This window comes from Carassius gibelio, chromosome A12 (assembly GCF_023724105.1).
Source record: "Carassius gibelio isolate Cgi1373 ecotype wild population from Czech Republic chromosome A12, carGib1.2-hapl.c, whole genome shotgun sequence".
Lineage (NCBI taxonomy): Eukaryota > Metazoa > Chordata > Actinopteri > Cypriniformes > Cyprinidae > Carassius > Carassius gibelio.
The window spans coordinates 24,263,575-24,286,115 of NC_068382.1; the positions used below are offsets into that span (position 1 = coordinate 24,263,575).

The 22,541-nt window shown below is 36.0% G+C and overlaps 1 protein-coding gene across 1 annotated transcript in view; it reads right to left on the reverse strand.

Annotated features, from left to right (window-relative positions):
• The window catches only part of LOC128025509 (PH and SEC7 domain-containing protein 1-like), a 48,150-nt gene extending 26,279 nt beyond the window's left edge, over positions 1 to 21,871 (reverse strand). The window contains exons 1-7 of the mRNA XM_052611938.1: positions 21,629 to 21,871; positions 8,131 to 10,468; positions 7,862 to 7,979; positions 7,122 to 7,638; positions 6,581 to 7,027; positions 1,492 to 1,689; positions 59 to 139 (exon numbers count right to left, since the gene is read on the reverse strand). Of these exons, the coding sequence (XP_052467898.1) occupies positions 59 to 139; positions 1,492 to 1,689; positions 6,581 to 7,027; positions 7,122 to 7,638; positions 7,862 to 7,979; positions 8,131 to 10,263 (3,494 nt within the window). The 5' untranslated portion in view covers positions 10,264 to 10,468; positions 21,629 to 21,871. The remainder of the gene's footprint in view (positions 1 to 58; positions 140 to 1,491; positions 1,690 to 6,580; positions 7,028 to 7,121; positions 7,639 to 7,861; positions 7,980 to 8,130; positions 10,469 to 21,628) is intronic.
• Between the last annotated feature and the right edge of the window lie 670 nt (positions 21,872 to 22,541).

Sequence of the window (22,541 nt, forward strand, 5' to 3'; positions counted from 1 at the left end):
AGCTTTAAATTAGTTAAATAGTAAAACAAAGAAAGCAAGTCAGTTTTCGTGTACTGACCTAAGAGCTTGGTCCAAAGTCATTTCAGTAAAACTGAAGTAGCGCAGATATTCCTCTGCCACCAGGCGACTGAAGTCATTGCTAAAAAGGAGTCAGATATGAAAAAGACGATCAAAGAAGATGACAATGTAAGAATAAACAAGGGAGACACGGGAGGAAGGGTGACAGACGCGGCCGAGGCCTGTCAGAGATACACCGCTGGATGAACATTCCCATGATGCACCTGTCAGAGAGAGAAGAGCTCTTAAAATACAGACGCTGTGAGCAATGAAAGCAGAGCAGGAGAATAAAAGCTGCATTATATAACAGAGGCACAGGACAGAGAGAGCTGGACGAACCACAAGGTCAGAGAGAAGACGCTCAAACTCACCGAGGATTGATTTCTTACTCAACATGAAAACAGATCTGAATGCTTTTACTTTCTAACATGGTCCTGATTTAATTGTGAACAATTCGGAGTGCACATCATTCTAAGGAATATTCAGTAATGGGCTCGGACTCTTATAAAAAATATAAAATATGTGGTAACACTTCAGTATAGGGTCCAATTCACACGAATAACTAGTTGCTTATTAGCATGTCTATTATTAACATATTGGCTGTTTATTAATGCTTATAAAGTACATATAATGCATGACATCCATAATCCTACCCAACACCCTAAACTTAACAACTACCTTATTAACTATTAATAAGCAGGTTAATAAGGGGTTAATTGAGGCAAAAGTCGTAGTTAATGGTTAGTTAATAGTGAGAATTGAACCCTAAAATAAAGTGTGACCATAAAGGTATAACTAGCAAAACTTATAAACATAAAACAAAATAAAGATAAAACAAAATATAAAAATGCAATAATATACAAGAATATTTTTTTTAACAGTCTATGGAGTCAGTGTATTAAAAATAAAAATAAAAAAAACATTTTTGCCTTGTCAACTGACTGAAATAAGCTGAAGTACTAAAAATTAAATCAAAATATACGCAACATAAAAAGAAAAAAAAAAAAAGACAAAAGCACATACCAAAGTAACTAAAATGTAAACTAAGAGGATGAAAACAAATGTCCTAATATGTGAAGAACTATATAGAGACATTTCCATATAGTTACACTTTAAAATAAGTTTTTATTTGTTAACATTAGTTATCTACATTAGATGACAAACTAACAACAAATAATATTTCTAATCTTAACATTTACTAGTACATTTAAGATCAAAAGCTGTATCTGTTAACAATAATGAACTAATATAAACACAAATCTTTTTATTAACTAACATAAAGGTCAAAAAAGGCTGTAAAAGCATATTGCTAAACGTTAGTTAATGCATAAACTAATATTAACAAATTAAACTTTATTGTAAAGTGTTGGCACATATAAAGTAACAGCACTAACAATAACAGTAAAAGTACAGACTTGAAGAGGATTTACTCACTTTTTACTCAAATGACGTGCAACATCGCACTTCCTGAAGCCGTCGAGGTTGAAGAGCCGCTTGGCCAGACGTTTGGCAGCGTCCAGATTGGCGCGGTTTCCGTTACTGAGAGTGTCATTACTGCCCAAACCCAAACCCAAACGCTCAGTCAGCTCCTGATCCAAATCTGGGTCCGCAGTAAAGCGAGGAGATTTCTCTCTGAACAAACGCACAAATAAGATTATTCTGCTGCGTTCAGTGCATCATCACAGAACCATTGCACCACTTCAGTACATGAAGTGATGAAAACAGAAATAGCACCAGTTCATTCACAGGAAGATGTACCTTGCTACTTTCCTATAAAAAGCACAAAAAGACAATTTTCAAAAGACATTACAAACTGAAGTAAGGGAATTACGTAGTGACCAAAAACATGTTTAACAAATGTTCTCTAAATAATTTCAGCTAAATGTGAGCAGTCATAAGTAGCACAGCAATAGCTAACAATACATAGTATGGGTCAAAATTATAGATTTTTCTTTTATGCCGAAAATCATTAGGATATTAAGTAAAGATCATGTTCCATGAAGATATTTTGTAAGTTTCCTACCGTAAATATATCAAAACTTAATTTTTGATTATTAATATGGATTACCAAGGACTTCAACTTTAAAGACAATTTTCTTCAATATTTAGATTTTTTTTTTTTTTTTTTTGCATCCCTTCAGATTACAGATTTTCAAATGGTTGTATCCTAACAAAGCATACATCAATGGAAATATGATTTATTCAGCTTTCAGATGACATTTCTAACATTGCTTAAAGGAGATCACATATTAAATGAGTGATTTTACACTAGTGACATTGACGTAACTGTAGTATCTGTGGGATTTGGGTATAATCTGTGGTCACCAAGCTAGATAACAAACACAAACAGCTTTAGAGTCTGAACTCATTTCCATTTCGTAATTGTGTTAAATTGTTCTTGTGCTCTATTGATCTGATTTCCCCTGGTTTCTATAAATGAACGCCAGCAGTCCTCAGCTCACCCTTTCTTATCAGTGCCTCACAATAAATCCACACCAAACACAAACCATGAGCAGAAATGTGTGAAACTCAAACACAGACGTCTGTCTTCTTAAAGAGACAAGCACGACAAATGAGTATGTGCTCCATATCTGGGTTATTAGCTTTAACTGAAACTAAAACTAAAGCCATCGTTTATTATTACTTGATATAAACATTAAATAAAAAACATGAACTGAAATGAAATTTAGAAAATAATACTAATAATTTGATTACAGATAGTTGTCAAGTCAACAATTTTCTTAAATTCACACAAACATTTTCATAAATCCTCATGAAAAACAAACAATGTGAGGAAAAGTTGTGAAAGGAAGTAAAGAAACACTTCTTAAAGACAAGCATGACTTATTACTGTTAACTGAAACTAAAACTATTTTCAGAGAAAAAAAAATGCATTAATAAAAATAACTGGTGTGTGTTGTTTGCCCACTGTAGACGTTCTGGGTTGTTTCTTGTTTTCTAATCCCAAATCTGACCCTGGAGCACAAAACCAGTCTGAAGTCTCTGGGGTGTATTTGTAGCAATAGCCAAAAATACATTGTGTGGATCAAAATTATGAATTTGTATTTTATGCCAAAAATCAGTAGGATATTACTTAAAGATCATGTGCCATGAAAATATTTTGTACATTTTCTCCCGTAACTATATTAAATCTGAATTTTGGATTAGTAATATGCATTGCTAAGAATTCATTTGGACAACTTTAAAGGTGATTTTCTCAATATTTAGACTTTTTTGCACACTCAGATTCCAGATTTTCAAATAGTTGCATCCCAGGACAAATATAATCCGATCCTAACAAACAATTATTTAATTTATTTATTCAGCTTTCAGATTACGTATAGACCTAATTTAAAAAAACAAACAAAAAAAAAAACACAAAAAAAAAAACAAATGGCCCTTAATACTGGTTTTGTTGTCCAGGGTCACAAATCATAAACAATACAAATATTTACGCTTGCCTTTTCTGCTAAATACTATATTGCATTCATTAGGAGCATGACAGGTGAATACAGCGATGATGATCAGCTTGTACCTGTCCGGTGTGTGGCAGCGGGTCAGCACAGAGCAATGCCAGCAAAACACCGCGTGGGCTTGTTTCCTCAGACCCTCTCTGCCGAAACGCGTCTCTGAGGTGTCTCTCTGGACCTCAGCCATGTCTGTATTAATGCTCATCTTTTCACAGTCCACCTGAGTCGCTTGTCTCTATCTCCTCAGGTGTTTCTGGACATCTCTATGAGACCGATGCTGCTGTTTGAATCTAGTTTTCGTTAAATCTCTTGTTTCCTGAGATTTCAATCCATCCTTAAACTCTTTAGCTCACAAACTTGCCAGATATTTCCTTGTTAAAGTGTTTCAATTTCTTTGTGAACATTTCTAACGCTCTAAAGACCCGAGTATGGTGGGGCACGTAAAATCTCTCAATCTCTCGCTCTACAGCGGCTCCTCGGTTCACACACACTTTAAAATGTACAAACCTTTTGTTTTCTTTCCCATGATCCTCTTTAGAGTAGCTGATTAATGAATCATTTGATCACACACACACACACACACACACACACACACAGCAAATGAATGAATGTTTAATCTTTCTCTGGACATAGTTTAGATATTTACCAGCTACAACCGCTTAGAAATTAAAATTTTCATAAATAAAAGGTATTCACTTCTGCATTTACAATTTAAAATACTTCTATTTTAAATAAATAGTGGACTTTCTTTTCACCAAAGAATCTAGAAAAAAAATTCATTATTAAAAATCATTTTCCACAAAAAAAAAAAAAAAAAAAAAAAAAATTATATATATATATATATATATATATATATATATATATATATATATATATATATATATATATATATATATATATATAATAATAATAAAATATAAAAAGCAGCACAACAGTTTTCTATATTGGTAAGAATAAGAAATGTTTCCTATATGCCCCAAATCAGCATATTAGAATTATTTCTGATCGTGTGTCACTGAAGACTGGAGTAATAATAATTTAGCTTTGATCGCAGGAATAAATTACATTTTAAAACATATTTAAATAGAAAGCAGTTATTTTAAATTGTAAATATTTTACATTTTAAAACACCTTACCGATCCCAAACTTTTGAGTGGTAGCGTATATTTACATACAACCCACTGGATGATTAACCTAATACAATTTTCTCTGTACTCTTTCCATGTAGTCGAAACTTAGAACGAAAGACAGAAAGGGAGAAAGCTAAAGAAAGAGTTCAGATTTGGGTTTGGGCTTAACGTTCGGATAAGCGCCTCCACAATGCTGCTACTGTTCCTGCCATGCTAAATGAACACCACACACATTTTAATGGACATAACCATTGATCACTCATTATAAGACAACTGAGGATTTGATTGGTTCATAGGTTGGCTGACCAGAGCAAATACATTATGTTGTGTTTATATTACTGTTGCATAACTGTTGCATCTGATGCAGTGTAGGGAATTTCAATACGATATTTTCTTATTAAATGTGTGAAGTTTGTTCAATATGGCAAATGCAATAGTGATGCTTTTAATTCTAATAGTTTGTTTGATTCTAATACTGACGCCTTTGCTAAAAGCACTTATGAAAGGCTGTCACCACCTAGTGGTTTACTTTAGCTACTACAGGATGGTAGTGTAATATTGCAGTATAATGCTGCACTGTGCCTCCAAATACACATAGCATTTAGAACAGATGCTAACTTTTTTGTTTTATAAGATAAAAACAGAATAAAGACACGGGACGTATAAAATATCACATTATTCCTCCTAAAAATAAGGATTTACGGAGCAACATTACTCTCATTGTGAAAATAAATATTTCTTAGACTATTCCCAGCCTCCTGGGTATCCATGTCTCAAGGTGATCTATGCAGCAGTAACTTCTGTTTTCTGCCAGCAATCGTCTTTGCCTTTCATCTGTCCTTCACACACACACACACACACACACACACACACCTGTCTAAACTCAGCCTGCAGTCAAGTAACAGGGACAGCAGATGTACGAGGTTAAACCAACAGACTAATAGGTCATTCAGAATCATTACGGAGTAAATAAGCTACACTTGGATAGATATATAAAAAAAGTGAAAGAAAAAAAAAAGAAAAAAGATATTGCTTAGAATCCACCTCAAGCAATTCAACGTTAACCTGTCAAACAAAGCTGAAATTTACATCTATTACATTATAAATAGAATACATTAAATATTAAATATTATTTTATATTGATTAGTTATCCTAAACACTGGTTTGGACTAATATATCTGGTGACCTCTACATCAAGCTCACAAAAAGTGTGCTTGATCATGGGGGGAAATATAACCTTGGCGGTTTACTTAAGATTCACAGATATTCAAGTCACAGTAAACAAACATCGCAGTATGTTTTACTTCAAAGGAAACTGTGCTTGCATACTCCCTCTGCTGGAGAAACCGAGCTATTGCAAATATCATATTAGTAGGACAGGTTTACTCGGGGCTTGGCCTAATACACACACATGCAGTCTTTCCACTTGACCACTGTATACTTACATGACGTATTTCCTGTTACTTTTCACTTATAGTGTTGTGGTCAGTAGTCCTTATAAAAGCCAACAATATTTAATAATTGTGGTGCTTCTAATAAAGTGATAAAAAGCAGTTGCAAATGTTGTACAAAATAAATATACTCATCTTTGCACCAATAAAACATGCAACACTTTAATGTTTTACTACCTATTTATTTGAAATATCTAATTATAATCAACATTAAACTTACACTGGAAAGGTTTGCACAACCTCTCATGGGATCTTGGCAAAAAAGTCTCACGGGTTAATACCAGAACACGATGCATGATGGGATACACTTTTTAAGTCCTGGGACTGTCTTGTGCACTTACTTTCTGTTGCATGCTTGTGCTCCCTAGTGGCCAAGTGTGCAAGTGTGAGTATTTAGATAAGCCTCAGAATGGCATACTTCCATACTGCACAGATGACCTTCTACAACCAGAGTGATGGAAATAACACAAACCTGGGCAGTGGAAGTGGGGGGTTGCTCTGCCAGCTCTGTCCGTTGCGATCGTCGGATCCGCTGCTGAGACGTTCACTGGATGGCGCCCGTGTGGCATCCGTGTCCCCTGTAATCGTCAGCAATGACTCTGAAAGGCTGGGTATCTCTATCTGTGCCAACGGAGCGAAGCTGAGCTCCACGATTTGCCGGGCACTCTGGTAGATCTGACCCTGCACCTGTGGAGTCAGTGTGGGGAGGTCAAAGGTCAGGACAGTTTGAGTGCTAGAGGTCAGAAGGTCGAGACTGTCCAGACTGCTGTAGGAGGTGCCCTTGGCACGGTGTGACTCCATGATGTACTCAAAATGCCGGCTGAATGTGTCCAAACTGTCTCTGGACCTTCTGCGAGGACCACGGACCAGGATAGGAGATTTTAGAGCTGGGTGCTCATTAATGAAACGACCTTGGGGCCTAGAAAAAGACAGACTTTAATTATATTTTGAACCATGATGAATCATTTAACGGTTTCTTAAAAAATAATAAATGTGTGTTTGCCACTTCCCACCTCTTTAGCATTATTCTGTAAAACTCCTCTTCTTCATCATCCCGCTCCTGATAGGCCAACAGCCTCCTCACATCGCCCTGCATCCTGACAGTGACCCAGCTCGCAACATCCTCCTCTTCCTCCTCCTCCTCCTCTTCCTCCTGTCCATCTGTTCTTTCGTTCGGCATCTCTCCTAGTGGGCTACTCCCAGCACAGGAAGTTCCCATGACACTTCGGTTACTCCCAAACGCGGAGTCAGCGTCCTCTTGCTCTGCTAACAGCACATCGTCTATGTCCGTCTCCCGGTAACATCGTAACGGAATGGCGTCCAGATCGGTCTCGGAGTATTTCAACGTTCGCCGAATTATGCCTGTTTTGGGGGAGGTGCCTGGGGCTGCAGGGGGCGGAGTCACTAGCTCCACCTCCACGTGTTGGACGTCATGATTAGCTCTGAGAGCAAGCTCCTTCAGTGGCAGATAAGAGGGCGGTATTGGGGTGGTGTGACTACTTGATGGAGCTGTGGAGGATTCTGGAACATCTAGGTGGATAACAAACAATTTTTTTTTAAGCTATGAAGACAACTAAATCAGTTTGGGTTAATGACTGTATTTCAGTTCAGTTATATTCCAGCATTATTCCACTTTAATCTGGTGAGTTACTCAAACACTTTCATTCACTTGAAACCATCAACACTTAATTGCTAATGATGGAATCTAAGTGATCATTAAAACTGATATTAAAGAGGTCAAGAGGCAACTTACTCTTCTCTTGTTTGCTGGCAGTGTTTTCTGCTGGAGTGCCAAACAGAAACTCCCACTTGGCACGAGCAGTTTTCTGACAGTGCAGAGATGGACCTGGCACTAAAGAAACGCCATCAGACTGCAACACCCACACAACATAAACACATTAGCTTATAATAAACAGTGAACTCGATGTACTAGAAAATAACAGGCCTCGTTCTTTACAAGGAACAGTGTAATGAACATTGTTTGAATTCAATCATTGAATGCTTTTATGAACAGGGGTTTACCTGTATTCCTGATGATGGGTGATCTGATTGGTTGCTGTTCTGGCTGGACTCAGGTGAGATGCAATCTCGGTCTCCTAGGCTTCCCGTTACTCCACTAGAGCTCGGGGATGACCCAACCAAACCCTGCTGATCTCCAAACCCCTGTTCGTCCTCTCCTTTCTCCCCATCTCCCTCTTCTAATACCACCGGCCCTAGAAGCAAAGCCTGTCTTCTCCTCCATTCAGCCCGTCTCTGTTGATGTGTTAGCCTGGTCATCTCCACTACACTTTCCCCAGGGCTGTGGTTTGCTCCACATAACAAATTGCTCACATTCTCCTCTCCTCGTTCTATGACCTCAACCCCGTCTCTTTTTCTGTAAACTGGACTGCTGCTGTTGAGATTTCCTTCAAGTTTTTCTGACAAACTGAACTTCCCTTCATCTTTCTCTGCCTGCTCTTTCCACTGCTGTCTAGATGTCCAACTGACCGGAGAATCGTCTACACTCTGACCGATAAACAACCGCCTGGAGATCTCCACGCTCTCTGCGACGACATGGTCATCCCAGTCATCCTCGTCCAGGAACCAGGGTTCCCCAGATGTCCACTCCTCTCCAGTGTACTGTGGAGGCTTGTGACGGTGTAAAGTGGGGCTGTCAAAGACTGGCCGGTCAACTCTGAGCTGGCGAGGATCTCGCAGTGGAGAACACACATCTGCTTTGGACAAACTTGGACGAAGAAGACGTGATGGAAGGGCCACAGAATCAAGGTCTCCTCCCACTGGGACAGAGCAGAATGATGTACTGTTCAGGTCATCTCTTAAATCTGAACTCTTAGTAGCTGGCGCTTCATGCATCCCATTTGTCCTAGAATGGTCTTCTCGCACAGGTATGTTCATCTTGACAGCCGAATGCTGCACTCGACTCTGCTGTAAGGTCTCATGTTGGATTTCTCTAGAAGGATACCCATAGTTTGTGCTGCTTAGATTAGACAAATCCCCGAAAACAACAGGGGGAGGAGAACTTCGGACCTCGTTGAAAATTGTTGACACCTTGGTTGCCTCTTCAGCAATCTTGCGGGCTATCTCAGGACTGTTCAGAGCTGAGGAATTATTACTTCCACTCAGCTGGTTCAAACAATGAGTGGGTGTTTCTGTGAGGCTGGCCCTTTGCTCTGACAGAGGCCTGCCTTCACTCCAGCTTCCCGAACTTTGATTGACTGGAGCAGAGCAGTCCTGCTTTGAAATTAGATTATGCTTGGGACATTCTTGAGACCTGGAGGTGGATTTCTGCTGGTTGTTGTGGACTGTTTGGGATAAGAAAGCATCTGATGCTGGGCTTTTGTGGGCACCACAAGCAGCTCCTACCCTGCCTGGGTCAGGATCATGGTGGTAGGCACTGCAGTTTGGCAATGGTGGACCTGCCCAAGACTGGCATCGTTCCCTCTGGCATTGATGAATCTCTGGACTCCAGTCTGAGAAATTAGAAAACTTACACCTCAATTGGGGAGACCCAAATTCCTTCAGTGCTCGCTGTGTTGCAGCTTGACCGATAGGATTCAAAGTAGAACCCATGTGCTGGTGAAATGGACTATCATTGCTTGAAGATTCAGCAGGTTGTGACCACACTGGATCACTATACCTCTTAAGCGGGCAAGCCACTACCTCCTTTATTCCACCGGGACTATTACAAGGACTCTTTACGGTTTTGATCTGGGCTTTCTCAATGTAGCTGAAAGTGACTACGGACCTCTGTCTGAGCTCTGGTTTAGAGGTCTTGTGATGGCTGCAGGTTTGACAAGGTGTTCTGGGACCAGATGTCTGTCTGGAGTATGACGAGTGGGCATGTTTTAATTGTTTATTGTCAATGTTGTTGTTGAGGCCAGAGGGCACCTGTTGGAATGGTTCCTGTTGGGGAATGCTGCATTTTTGAGGGGAATCCAAAGAACTGTGTGAAGGCTGCAGTCTGAAGTTAACATTTGGCTTGAATGATCTGCTGGGAGGTACGGGAAACCCATAGGCTGCCTGTGCTAATTTGGTCAAAGCTTCAATGGGACCATCTTGCTCCGCTGTCGTCTCACAGGAGCTACCTTTCCCATCATGCTCTGGTGAGGATCTCACCTCCACATACAAATGAAGGACTTTCCCTGTTTGAGACATGGCGTCATAACAGTACAACACAAAAAGACACTGTGATGAAAACTGAAGAAGGGATGAACAGAATGAAACTGGGATCCCTTTCCCGTTCTGGTCAGTTTGTGAATTCCTGTGATTGTTTGTGAGTGGATTTTGAGTTGCCGTTCTTCAGATACCCTTTCCTGCCAGACCAGCTACTACAGACAGATAATGGCATGGACCACAGCACCTAACACAGGAAAAAAGGACAGACAATTAATACATTGCAATTGTTCAAATGCAACCTATACATTTGGTGAAGTATTTTCCTTGTCACAGTCACTTTTGGTTTGATCCAAAGCTTGCAATACAAAGCAATGTGGCAGAGAAGTACAGTACATTTCTCATTCATGACATTTCAGTAGAAATTCGATTATACAAAAGCAACAACCTGATTATATCAGCAGTGATCATCTGACTAATTTTTTTTTCCACTGATGACATACTCATTCTACCATCCATTTAACCAATGCATCTGGCATTAAACAAACAGCGACTTCTAGACTGAATTTTTTGCAATATTTATTTTTGAACAAATCCATTCTGTTTGAGAAATGACAAATTGACCATCTGCATGAAGGGATTAACTTATTTACTGCTTACCAGAGAAATTAATCCCCAAAATCCTAGTTACACACACAAAGATTTACGTCATGTGCTAAACCTCAGTGACTCATACCGTAAACTCCCACTCAGGCCTACAAATATTAGCAGTGTTTATATAGAAGAACATACTTATACACCTTCCCCTAAACCATATATGGGAAATTTCAAATAAGTGAATGAATCGACATGAATTTGATATATTTGCAGAATGCTATCACTGACGAATCAGAATCAAGTGCCAGACATTTACACATACACCTGTAAAAATAAGTGTATTATTTTGCTTGGAAATATGATTCTCTTCTAGAAAAGTGCTTCCTGCAGCCTCTGAGACGCCCGATGTTTGATTAAAGGATCCCATGTGTGTTGCACACACACATATACACACACTAACATGCTCTGAAAGAGCAGGGGCATGTCATTGACTTTGATTCTGCAGCACAAGTGAAGGATAAATGAAAACCGCTCTAATGTTAACAATCAATCAGAGAGATTCTCTAAAACAGGGTATGCATGCATACAAACTTTTACTTTCTAAAAGGAAAACCTCCATTGACACCATTTACTCCCAGAAAGGCTCTTTACAGGGAAGCCGGACTGTTACTAAATGTAAGCCCACACAACCGAAAGTAATGTAATTCTGATGGCTCATTAAAAGTACATGTCTGGTATCTAGATCAGGTCAATGATTTGCTGGTTAGCATGCCCCAGTTCCCATTTAAAACTCAAATTAAACAGTAGCTTTCAAGATTTTAAAAAGGTTTAAGCAATGAAAAACTATAATGTCAAAATGAAAATGAAATTACATTTCTGAAAATGGTAATTTTTATCTAAATTCTGACTTTTTCCCTCACAATTGAAGTTGATATTTTACTTTTTGAACTTTGTTTCTTGCAGATCTGAAAATAATTCAGAATTGCAAGATATTAACAAAATTTAGAGATGTAAACTCAGAATTCAGATTTCTACTTGCAATTCTGAGTAAACGTCTCAATTCTTTTATTTTATTTTTTTTATTTTATTTTGTTAGTTTGTTTATTTGTTTCTGCCACAGAATAAAAGCATAATGGAATTTAAACTTTTTTTCCTTTATATCTCACAATTCTGATTTTGTGTCTTACAATTTCTACTTTCCCCCCTCAAAACTGTGAGAGAAAAGGTAGAATTGTGTTCATGAAAACTTTACCTTTTTTTTATTCTGTATTTGATATTAAATTGCTGACCTGATGAATATTAATGACTTAAGCGGGTCCACTGCAGCCTCCATCATCAAAATGTGCATCTCTGTATCAAAACACACATGTACAAGCAATCAAGTACACACACACACACACACACACACACACACACACACACACACAAGCCTGTGTCCATTCTCACTGCTTAACTCTGCTCACAATAACATCCCTCTCTCCTTCACTCATTTTCTCCCTGGACTTTCTCTCTCCAAAAATATTCACTCATCCGTCTGCACTGCAGGAGAATTACAGGCCATCTCAGCTAATTCACTGAATACCATCTGCGCCGTTGGGGCCATTTAAACAGACACCTCCACACCTTTATCACCAGCTCACTTTCTCTGTCCATTATAACCTTCCTCATTAAAGGCCTCGCTAAATATCACAGTCTGCTGCACTTCTTTATTGTTCAAAATACCTTCTGCAGTCTATTAGAAAAAATATCAAAGGGAAATGCATGTTGACAGGCTTCGTGAGTTTTGATTGCACCGGAGTTCACCATAACAACAGAACAGAACCACCTGTAACACAAACACTTTATATAACGGAGGAAAGAACGAGACACTTGAAGAGCCGTAATGGCCCCCTCTCGGGTATCAGCGGTCCCCGGGTGTCTGTTCTGCATGTTTACAGCCAGAGTCACAGTCTCAGTAAACAGTGTCACAGAAAGCGTCTCTAACGTCAGCAGGCACAGATCTGCTAATATTAGCCGCTGCATGACTATCTGACCGCAGTCCTGAGATTCAGAGGACGGCCAGCTGACTATTTTCAGGACAACATGAAATCACCAATGAAAAATGTACATCATTTACTTTCTTGAAGACTCAAAATTGTACTTTTGTCTGCTATAAAAAAAAGAGAGGATTTTGCAAGGTTGTAAATTAATCAACACGCTGAATTAAAGATGTTTCTATATATATATATATATATATATATATATATATATATATATATATATATATATATATATATATATATATATATATATATACATATATATATACAGTTTGTACAGACCAAAAGTTTGGAAACATTAGAAGTTTCTTCTGCTCATCTAGCCTGCATTTATTTGATCAAAAATACACAAACATTTTTAATATTGTGATATATTATTACAATTTAAAATAATTGTTATACTTTAAATTATAATTTATTTCTGTGATGCAAAGCTGAACTTTTAGGATCATTATCACATGATCCTTTAGAAATTATTCTAATATGATGATTCATTATCAAAGTTGGACACAGTTCTGCTGCTTAATATTTTTTCAGAACATGTGATACTTTTTTAGGATACTTTGATGAATAAAAAGTAAAAAAAGAAAGAAGATATGTTTTTAAAATATAAATATTTTGTAATAACAATATACACTACTGGTCAGTAATTTGGGGTCAGTATTTTTTTTTCTTTCTTTTTTTTAAATAAAATCAATAATTTTATTCAGCAAGGATGTGTTAAATTGATAAAAAGTGATAGTAAAGAAAATATATTATTCAAATATATATTATTATAATTTTTTTTTTAATAAATGCAGTTCTTTTTAACCTTTTATACGTCAAATATATTAGACAGCAGAACTGTTTCCAACACTCATAATAAATCAGAATATTAGAATGATTTCTAAATGATCATGTGATCGACTGATGTTACATGTGACACTGAAGCTGGAGGAATGATGCTGAAAATTCAGCTTTGCATCACAGGAATAAATTATTTTTTTAAGTATATTCAAATAGAAAACTATTATTTTAATTATTTTATTATTTTATTTTATATTTCACAATATTACATTTTTTCTGTATTTTTGATCAAATAAATGCAGGCTTGATGAGCAGAAGAAACTTCTTTCAAAAACATTAAAAATAGTAATGTTTCCAAACTTTTGGTCTGTACTGTGAGTGTGTGTGTATATAAAACACTGAACTGGCATTATTGGCTTCTCACACTTTAATTTAAATTCTAAATCTATTTTAGTCTTTCTACTTTAAAATGTCATGCTTAAATCAATGTTATATGCCATTTATTTGAGATTAACTGTGAAATTTACAAGCAATTTCTGAGTATTTTATTTTGTAAAATTTACTTGAAGACAATTTTCACTCGTAAAATTGCTACAAAAGTTCAAAAATAATTGAAAATACCACTGAATTAAATGGAAAAATGGCTCGGTAGAAAGACTGAAACAGTATAGTATTAAACAGAATCTGTATTATTTAAGATATTATTAAATTCTTATAAACATTAACGAGTAATATTTGATTTATTCACAACTTCAAATGTCCTGTTTTAAAGTGTAACAGATAAGTCTCAAAACTCCATAATAATCAGTCATTTAACACATAATTCACAGTTGGTTTATTTCCAAATTTTTACGAAGTCAATTAAATGCTAAAAGTGGACAGAATGCAATTTTAGAAGATAGGCATGAGTGTACGACAATGACAGCATTGCAATTTTTCTGTCTGTCGTTTGCATAATTTTGAAAGCTTTAACAGAGACAGCTTTATCCTTCTCTTTAATAAGTGAGGAAAACTGCCTTTGAGAATGAAAACCAGAAGAAAAGAGGGCGAACACAACATCAAGACAGACGTAACAGCAAAGCTCCTTCCGATCCGTGTGGATTTAACATCTTTCAGTTGACCGATGCATACATTTGCTCTGAATTATAAGGACACAGAGAGAGGTGAAAGCTGAAGCGATAGAGACGGCTCCATCTGAATGAACGCCATCTCTCTCCTTCTCTTCCTGTCTGTCACTCATTCACTTCTCACCAGACTTCAGATAACTCACTCTGGTTCTGTCCAGAGGCACAACTGTCACGCTGACAGAAAACAAGTTTCTGGAGCAGGCTGCTCGATGTCAGATGCATTCTGGGAAAAGGACAGGCCTCTACAGGTAATGTGTTTAACTTTAACTGGAACCTACATTTACATTTAACATCAGGTGGAGATCTAAAACAGTACCATATCTGTACCTCGAAAAAGGAAAGGAAAAACAGTTACATGAAAACACTTACATTTATAAATTTTAGCATGAACTTCAAAGATTCAACAATGTGTGGAATGTTAATATGTAATGCATAAAAAAATATTAATCTTAAAATCCTAAAACATGTAACAAATGCTCACAAAAAAAAAAAAATAAATAAATTAAAATAATAATGATAATAATAATTTTAGCTGTAAAAACTTTTTAATTAGTTAATAGTAGATTCACTATAGACATATTGGGGGATTTTACATAATAATGTTAAATATAATAATATAAATATGCTATAATATATAAATATAATAATGTAAAATAATGTTAAGTTTACATTTTTTGGAAGTGAAAAAGACCTATAATAAAACTATAATAAATTTAAGACTAAAACTTAACTTAAAAAATTATATAAACATAATATAGTATATATTAATAATTTATAAAATGAAAATACAAAAACACTAAAACTAACAAATTGAAATTAAAACAGAAAATATAAAAATAAAAACGGATTAAATTTATTGATAAAAATTATATCAGTACTTAAATGACACTAAAATAATAGAGGATGATATAAAAGGTGTTTAAAAAAAAACATTGTAAAAATTAAAATTAAAAAGTATCGATTTATATTTTATGCCAAACATCATTAGGATATTAAAGATCATGCTCCATGAAGATATTTTTTAAATTTTAATTTTTAATATATCAAAACTTAATTTTTGATCAGTAATATGCATTGCTAAGAATTCAATTGGACATATATTATTATTATTATTATTATTATTATTATTATTATTATTATTATTATTATTATTATTTTCTTTTAATCAATGCAGCAAAGTTGAAAATGAATGGTGACAGATGCTGAATTATAAACTTTCCCATCACACTGACATATGCTTTCATTTGAAGTCTCATTATTAAGTAAATAACCACAAACAGGGTCATGACAACACACCCTGCTCTGGAGAAGGGGATGGTTGAGCCCTCATATCATAAATCTGTTGTGACTTGTCCTCATTCCTGAAATGTATTGAGAAAAGACTGATCAACAGCAGCTGTCATATTCTCCACCAACACAGAGACGAAGTCCTGAAAACTACAGAGAAATCTGCTTCTTATGACAACACAACACAAACCCCTCCCACACCTGCTGAAACTCTATTTATAAAACTACTATTTTTATGCTTTCTGAACAAAAACACAATATGGTTTGGGATTAGCTTCACACAGAAGTAAAAAAAAAAAAAAAAAAACTAGGTTTAGGGACATTTCAATTCCCAACCAATGAGAAGCAGAATATTATTATTAAGACGATGATGATGATGATAATAATGATACAAAAATAGACACACAAAAACATATTTTAAATCTTAATAATACATATTAAATAATAATCAGAAGACTCCAAGAAATAAACAGTTAATTAGCATTACTGTAAGCTAATTATTATCAATCAATCTAATTATAATATGCATGTTTAGAGGTTTGTGTTGTCATTTTTCAATACCTTTAAAGTGGCTCATGCAATCAGAATTTGGATCGATCTTTTCTGTTCAACAAGCTACAGTGAATCATTTCATTGCCACTTTCACCTCTACTTCTGTGCTTCAAAAAGACATAGGAGTCATGCGACAGAGGTGACTTCAGTCTTCGATATGATACCTCTGCTAATCATTATAATAATACCAACGATCAGAAACCTCGTCTGTCTGTCTGAAATGATCTGTGACCAACACTACGTTTATAAATCTATATATATAGTAAACGGCTTTTCAAACATGCGACATGACTTGAGGAATCACTCTCGTCTGTAATGCAGTAATGTGTGACATTATATGACAAGGTTTAGTACATAAGTGTCAGGAGTTTTTTTAAAAATAACCCTAGCTAAGCATGAGTGATAGTAATAGTGAAGTAATAGTGTTCGCTTTAGCAAACACCAACAAAAGAGCCAAAAATAGCATGTGCTGATGCAGTCCAATGCGTCTTATTTCTCTCTCTCTCTCTCTCTCACACACACACACACACACACACAGATCCTATAGTTCTACTTTCTCCTCCTCTTAACAGGATTTATCAGCTTCAGTGTGTGAAACACAAACACACCTGCAGTCGTGACCCCAGGCCTTCCATTAACACGGCCATGAACCCTTTCTACTACACCTTCAGATCCGTAAAACACCTCCAGGCCTCAATGCTTCTTGAAAAAAAATAATAATAATAAAACATGAGAAATGGTCTTTTGCATAAACAAGTTCAAATTTTAGGAACATCATAATTACTTTGTAAACTTACTGACATTTACACATTTGACCCAAATAAACAATGTATTAGTTTTATAAGTATTTATTTAAAATGTCCTTAATAGTGATTCTCATTAGAATCTCAATGAGTTTTGTTAAATATTAAAATATTAAATATTAAATCATCATAAATTAAATTAGAAACATTTAAGCACAAACAATACTATGATGTACAAATGTGCAAATTAGGTTTACTGTTCAACTGTTTTGTTTTTTATTCTTGCAAGGGTTGCATTAAATTGATCAAAAACTATTATTATTTTTAATTGTTATGAAAAGATGTATAGTATGCAAATAAATTATGCTCTTTTGAACTTTCTATTCACCAAAGAATCATAAATATATATATATTATTGAAAATAATCAGAAATGTTTCTGATGTTTCTGAATCATCATATTTGAATGATTTCTGGAGGATCATGTGACACTGAAGACTGCAGTAATGATTCAATAGAATAAATTACATTTTAAAATATATTCACACAAAATAATATTTATATGAAATTGTAATAATATAATATGCCAAATATAGTCTGTTATTTCTTGGTGTTAATTCTGAGGTGAACTTTGACCTGGACATGTTTATGACAGGTTTCGGCTCATTCATCTCTCTTGGGTTCACACTTTACCTCTCTGAGGACTTTAGAGTCTTAAAGTGAGAGAAAATTATATATAACTCCAAAACAGAAAAGAACCAAAAACACGACCTTCCTTTAGACGGCATTACACTGGCCTTAAATCCATCGTCTTTCTAACATCGTGAACTCACACACACTCAGACAACATTACTGTGATTCAGTCCTCATGATGCACACTAATCACTTCAACAATCATCTACACAAATGAAAAAATTTTTGAATTTGGGATGAGAATCCATGAGTTTTTTGATCATACAGTTGATGTTCGTGGCTGGTCTCCTTACATGCAATCTCAGACATGGTATTAAATAACATTCAGGATGAATCACACTTCAAACTCAAGAGATGGAGTCTGAATTGAATCAGCGCTGGTCAGATTGCAGGATTTCCATGGTACAAGCTCACTAATGGTCTCAAATCAACTTATAACATACACGTGCATGCAAAGGCCATGCATTTAGTTAAGTGTATCTTGATATGAGGTCACTAGGTGGACTGAAAACACCAACAAGCTGAGTGCATTAGTGCAAGTCAACCGATCTGAATGCAAACTTGAGATTACAGTGGTCAGTGAATCATTAATTTGCTCTCATGACATTCACAGCGAATGCATTACTGATCTGAATTACAGTTCCCATGAAAGCACTGATTAATGTGATTTAGAGACAGATGGAGAGAGTGGGAGAATGACAGGAGTGTGTGAAAAGAAATGCATGAAAGGTTATTAAGAGTGTAAGAGAAGAAAGAGACTGTAGGAAGCAGAAAGCATGTGTGGGCAGCAGGAGGGATGAAAGAGTTTCACACGGATTCTCGGGCTTCAGGAGAAACATGAATATTCATTTAATCTCTGCATATTTCAAAAGAAAGAAATTCTGGACGATGCAAATAGATGAAAAGTGAAGAAATTAATACTAGCCCTTCAAAAGTGTGGAGTCATTACGATCGTTTTTGAAGTTTCTTCTGCTCACCAAGGCTGTATTTATTTTATCAAAAAGTAATGTGAAATATTATAGATTTGTAATAACTGAATTTTCAGTTTTCAGTGTCACATGATCTTTAAGAAATAATTTTAATATAATGATTTGCTGCTCAATAAACATTTCTAGTTATTATCAGTGTTGAAACACTTCAGTATTTTTGTGGAATCTGTCATTTTCTTTTTTTTTAGGATTATTTGATGAATAGAAAGTTCAACAGAAAACAGTATTGAATAGATATCTTTAAATGTCTTTACTGTCACTTTTGACCAATTCAATGTTTCTTTGCTGAAAAAAAATGGATTCATTTATTTTATATATATAAAAAAAAAACATATTTTGAACAGTAGTCTAAATCGATATACAGAAAATTATATACATTTTGCAATTCACTGCACTCTTAGCTGTTCACTTTTAATTACTGAAATGTGTAATTTTGGCACCACACCATTAAAAAAAAAAAAAAAAAGCCAAAATATTACCTTTTCAAACAGGCTTCCCAATCACTCATTCAGTCTTGCAATTCAGATAATTTTGTTTTGCCAGGCTGCTCAAACAAATAAAATCAATAATTTGAATGTTCCACAATGTTTATATATATATATATATATATATTTTTTATAAAAATTGCATGCTTCAGATTAAAAGACATTAATGAAAGATAGTGGCTTGATTAAGCTACTGTGCTGAAGTACCAGCAATCCATCAGTGTGCATTTCCAGAAGATAATAGTGGGAAAAAAATATTCTGATTATGATTATCATCACCTGCATAGCATACAAACCTCTTTTACATCTGAAATGAAGCCCAAACTTAGCTCAAAGAGATAAAAGATACAAAATATGATAAGTATGTTGTGATAAAAAGCAGCAAATATGACAATGTGAGGGGTTTTACAGGTCAAACAGAGCATACAGCGAGAGATTTCATCAATCCAGGATAACATCTCTCTTTCTTCATGCTCTCTGAAATCCTCTGTGCAACATCAGCAGATGAAGACAAAACATGAGAGCTGACGCTCAGACAGACAATACAAGACATGACTCATAATTTCATCCATCTGATGTTCCTGTTTACCTCTTTCTCTATTTACTTTCTCGCTCTTACAAAAGGACGTGCCGTTTGCATCCTGAATGGTTGCGGCACCTGCAGATTTGTGTCAGACACTGTAATTCATCATCCTTAAGAAGTCACACGTCTCTCTCAGGACAGCATCTGCTGTCACCGCCCAAACCAGACAGAGAGAAACACGGCTCTTTCAACAGGGACCGAACGATTGCATGAGACCTAACAGCTTTTAACAGCACGGACGATACTCCACTGTATTGGCCGGGCTGATTAATCAGACAATTTCCTGGACAATTTGAGGTTATCGCATCAGCTGTTAACTGAGCCGCCTTGACCGATTAACAGAAGTGTTTGTTTCTCCTTGTGCAAATTGTGAAATATACCAGCAGTCTTACTAGAGAATAATAACTACTTTACTGTTTGAGCGCATTTTAAGTGAATATTGTGTAACATACTATTCCAAATGGTGTGCGAGTCTCATCGTTATGTGAAAATGTCCTCACTCTAAGGCATTTCATCAGTGTGTCACCAATGGCTCATGTGCAGTGAATGGGTGCCGTCGGAATAAGAGTCCAAACAGCTGGTAAAAACATCAGAATAATCCACACCACTCCAGTCCATCAGATAATGTCTTGACAAATAAATCTGTGTGTTTGTGAAATAAATTACAGTGGACTGCAGTGATGTGGATTACTTGTGGATTACTGTGATGTTTTTATCAGCTGTTTGGACTCTCATTCTGACGGCACCCATTCACTGCAGTGGATCCACTGAGGACTTATGCAATGCAAAATCTCTCCAAATTTAATGAATAAACAAGGGGGAACTAAAAGGTTAATTAATTTGCAAGAGATATAGCCAGATAATCTCAAAAGTTAATATAGTTAATATACCATAGTACATTAGTAGAAATATTGTGTGACATACATGGTTCCAGTTTTTTTTTTTTTTTTTTTATACATTACATTACATAAGTTGTATATATCTGCACTGTATAAGTCTCATCCATTAAAACACCACCAACACACTTCACCTTTCCACGAGCATACAAAAACAAACTGCTGATATCATAAAAACTTGTGAAGGGTTTCATATCAAAACACAAGCAGCTAATCAGAAAGGAGAAAATAACATCTAGACGTCTAAATCAAACAGAGCTGAACCACATCAAACCATTCAGATTGATATAGATGCAGAGAGCATCAGAGTGACCTCAATGTCCTAGAATGATCAACTGGTTGAGACCAATGAAGAACTTACAAAATTATTGCACTGTTGAAATATAACCCCCCCAAAATCTACATATTCCAGATTTATTTGAGCATTTAAAGGTCGCCTTTCCGGTGTCCTTTAGGACAAGGAATCTCAGGCCACATCTCGTGGAAATCAACACTGATCCAGCATGTGTTTGCATAAGATATTCTCCCATGACTGACTGCAATGTATCTGCATGCAACAGCATGCCAATGCATCAGGACATCAGCTCCATATAAAAGTCAGCAGACAAGCATGAAACAGGAGAAACTCTTACCGGAGGCTCAGATGGCTGTTTGGATGGAGGAATGCGGGTCTCCCTCTGATGTGTTACTGCAGTCCGCATGCACTCAGCAGCATCATCATCTTCATCATCTTCAGGAGGCTCAGTCTGGGTCTGTCTGGACAGTCCTGCTAGCGGTGCTGAAGTGGACAGCTCCTCGACTCTGGCTTGCATTCGTGTTTTACGAGGGAATGAGAATGACAGCTGAGAACTGAGTGAGTCTAACTAATAGAGTAAGACATCGGCTCCACCGGTGAGAGCACGAGCTGTGTTCTCAATCACGCTTTACCATACTACTCCTACTAGTGGTGCAGTAGGCACGGAGAATGGAAAGGGACGCTGTTTGGTAGTTCTTCCTCCAGGGGGCGCGCGGTGGCTCTTAAAGATGACTCCTCCTTTGAGTTGCGTTCGAATTTAATTCAAAATCATTAGGGACATTTGTATAAACAGTATATATCTATTTTTTTTTTAAATATGTTTCATTTTAAAGCATATTAGCAGACATGATTATCGATCAATTCCTTCTGATTATCTTTAAAAAATGTATTATGAATAAAATCTCATAGTAATCAAAATTGACTGTGATTGGTTGGTCTAGAGTAGCGCTGGGCAAAGTAACACGTACCACGTGACATCGATGTCTTTCCTCAAATCAAGTTACAAGTTACAGAAACTTACTAATAAAAAAAAAAAAACTAAGAAAGATCACTTTAAATGCAAACATGCTAATGTATAATTAGAAATAGAAAAATCACATTTAATTAAATAAAAAAGGGGGGAAAACAGGTAAAGGGAGAGAAAATAGGTATACCACTGATATATATATAAATTTCGTTTACAGAAATTACATCTGTACAATTCTTTATCTTCTACATAGTTTGATAAATACTGCAAAGCAAGGTGTATA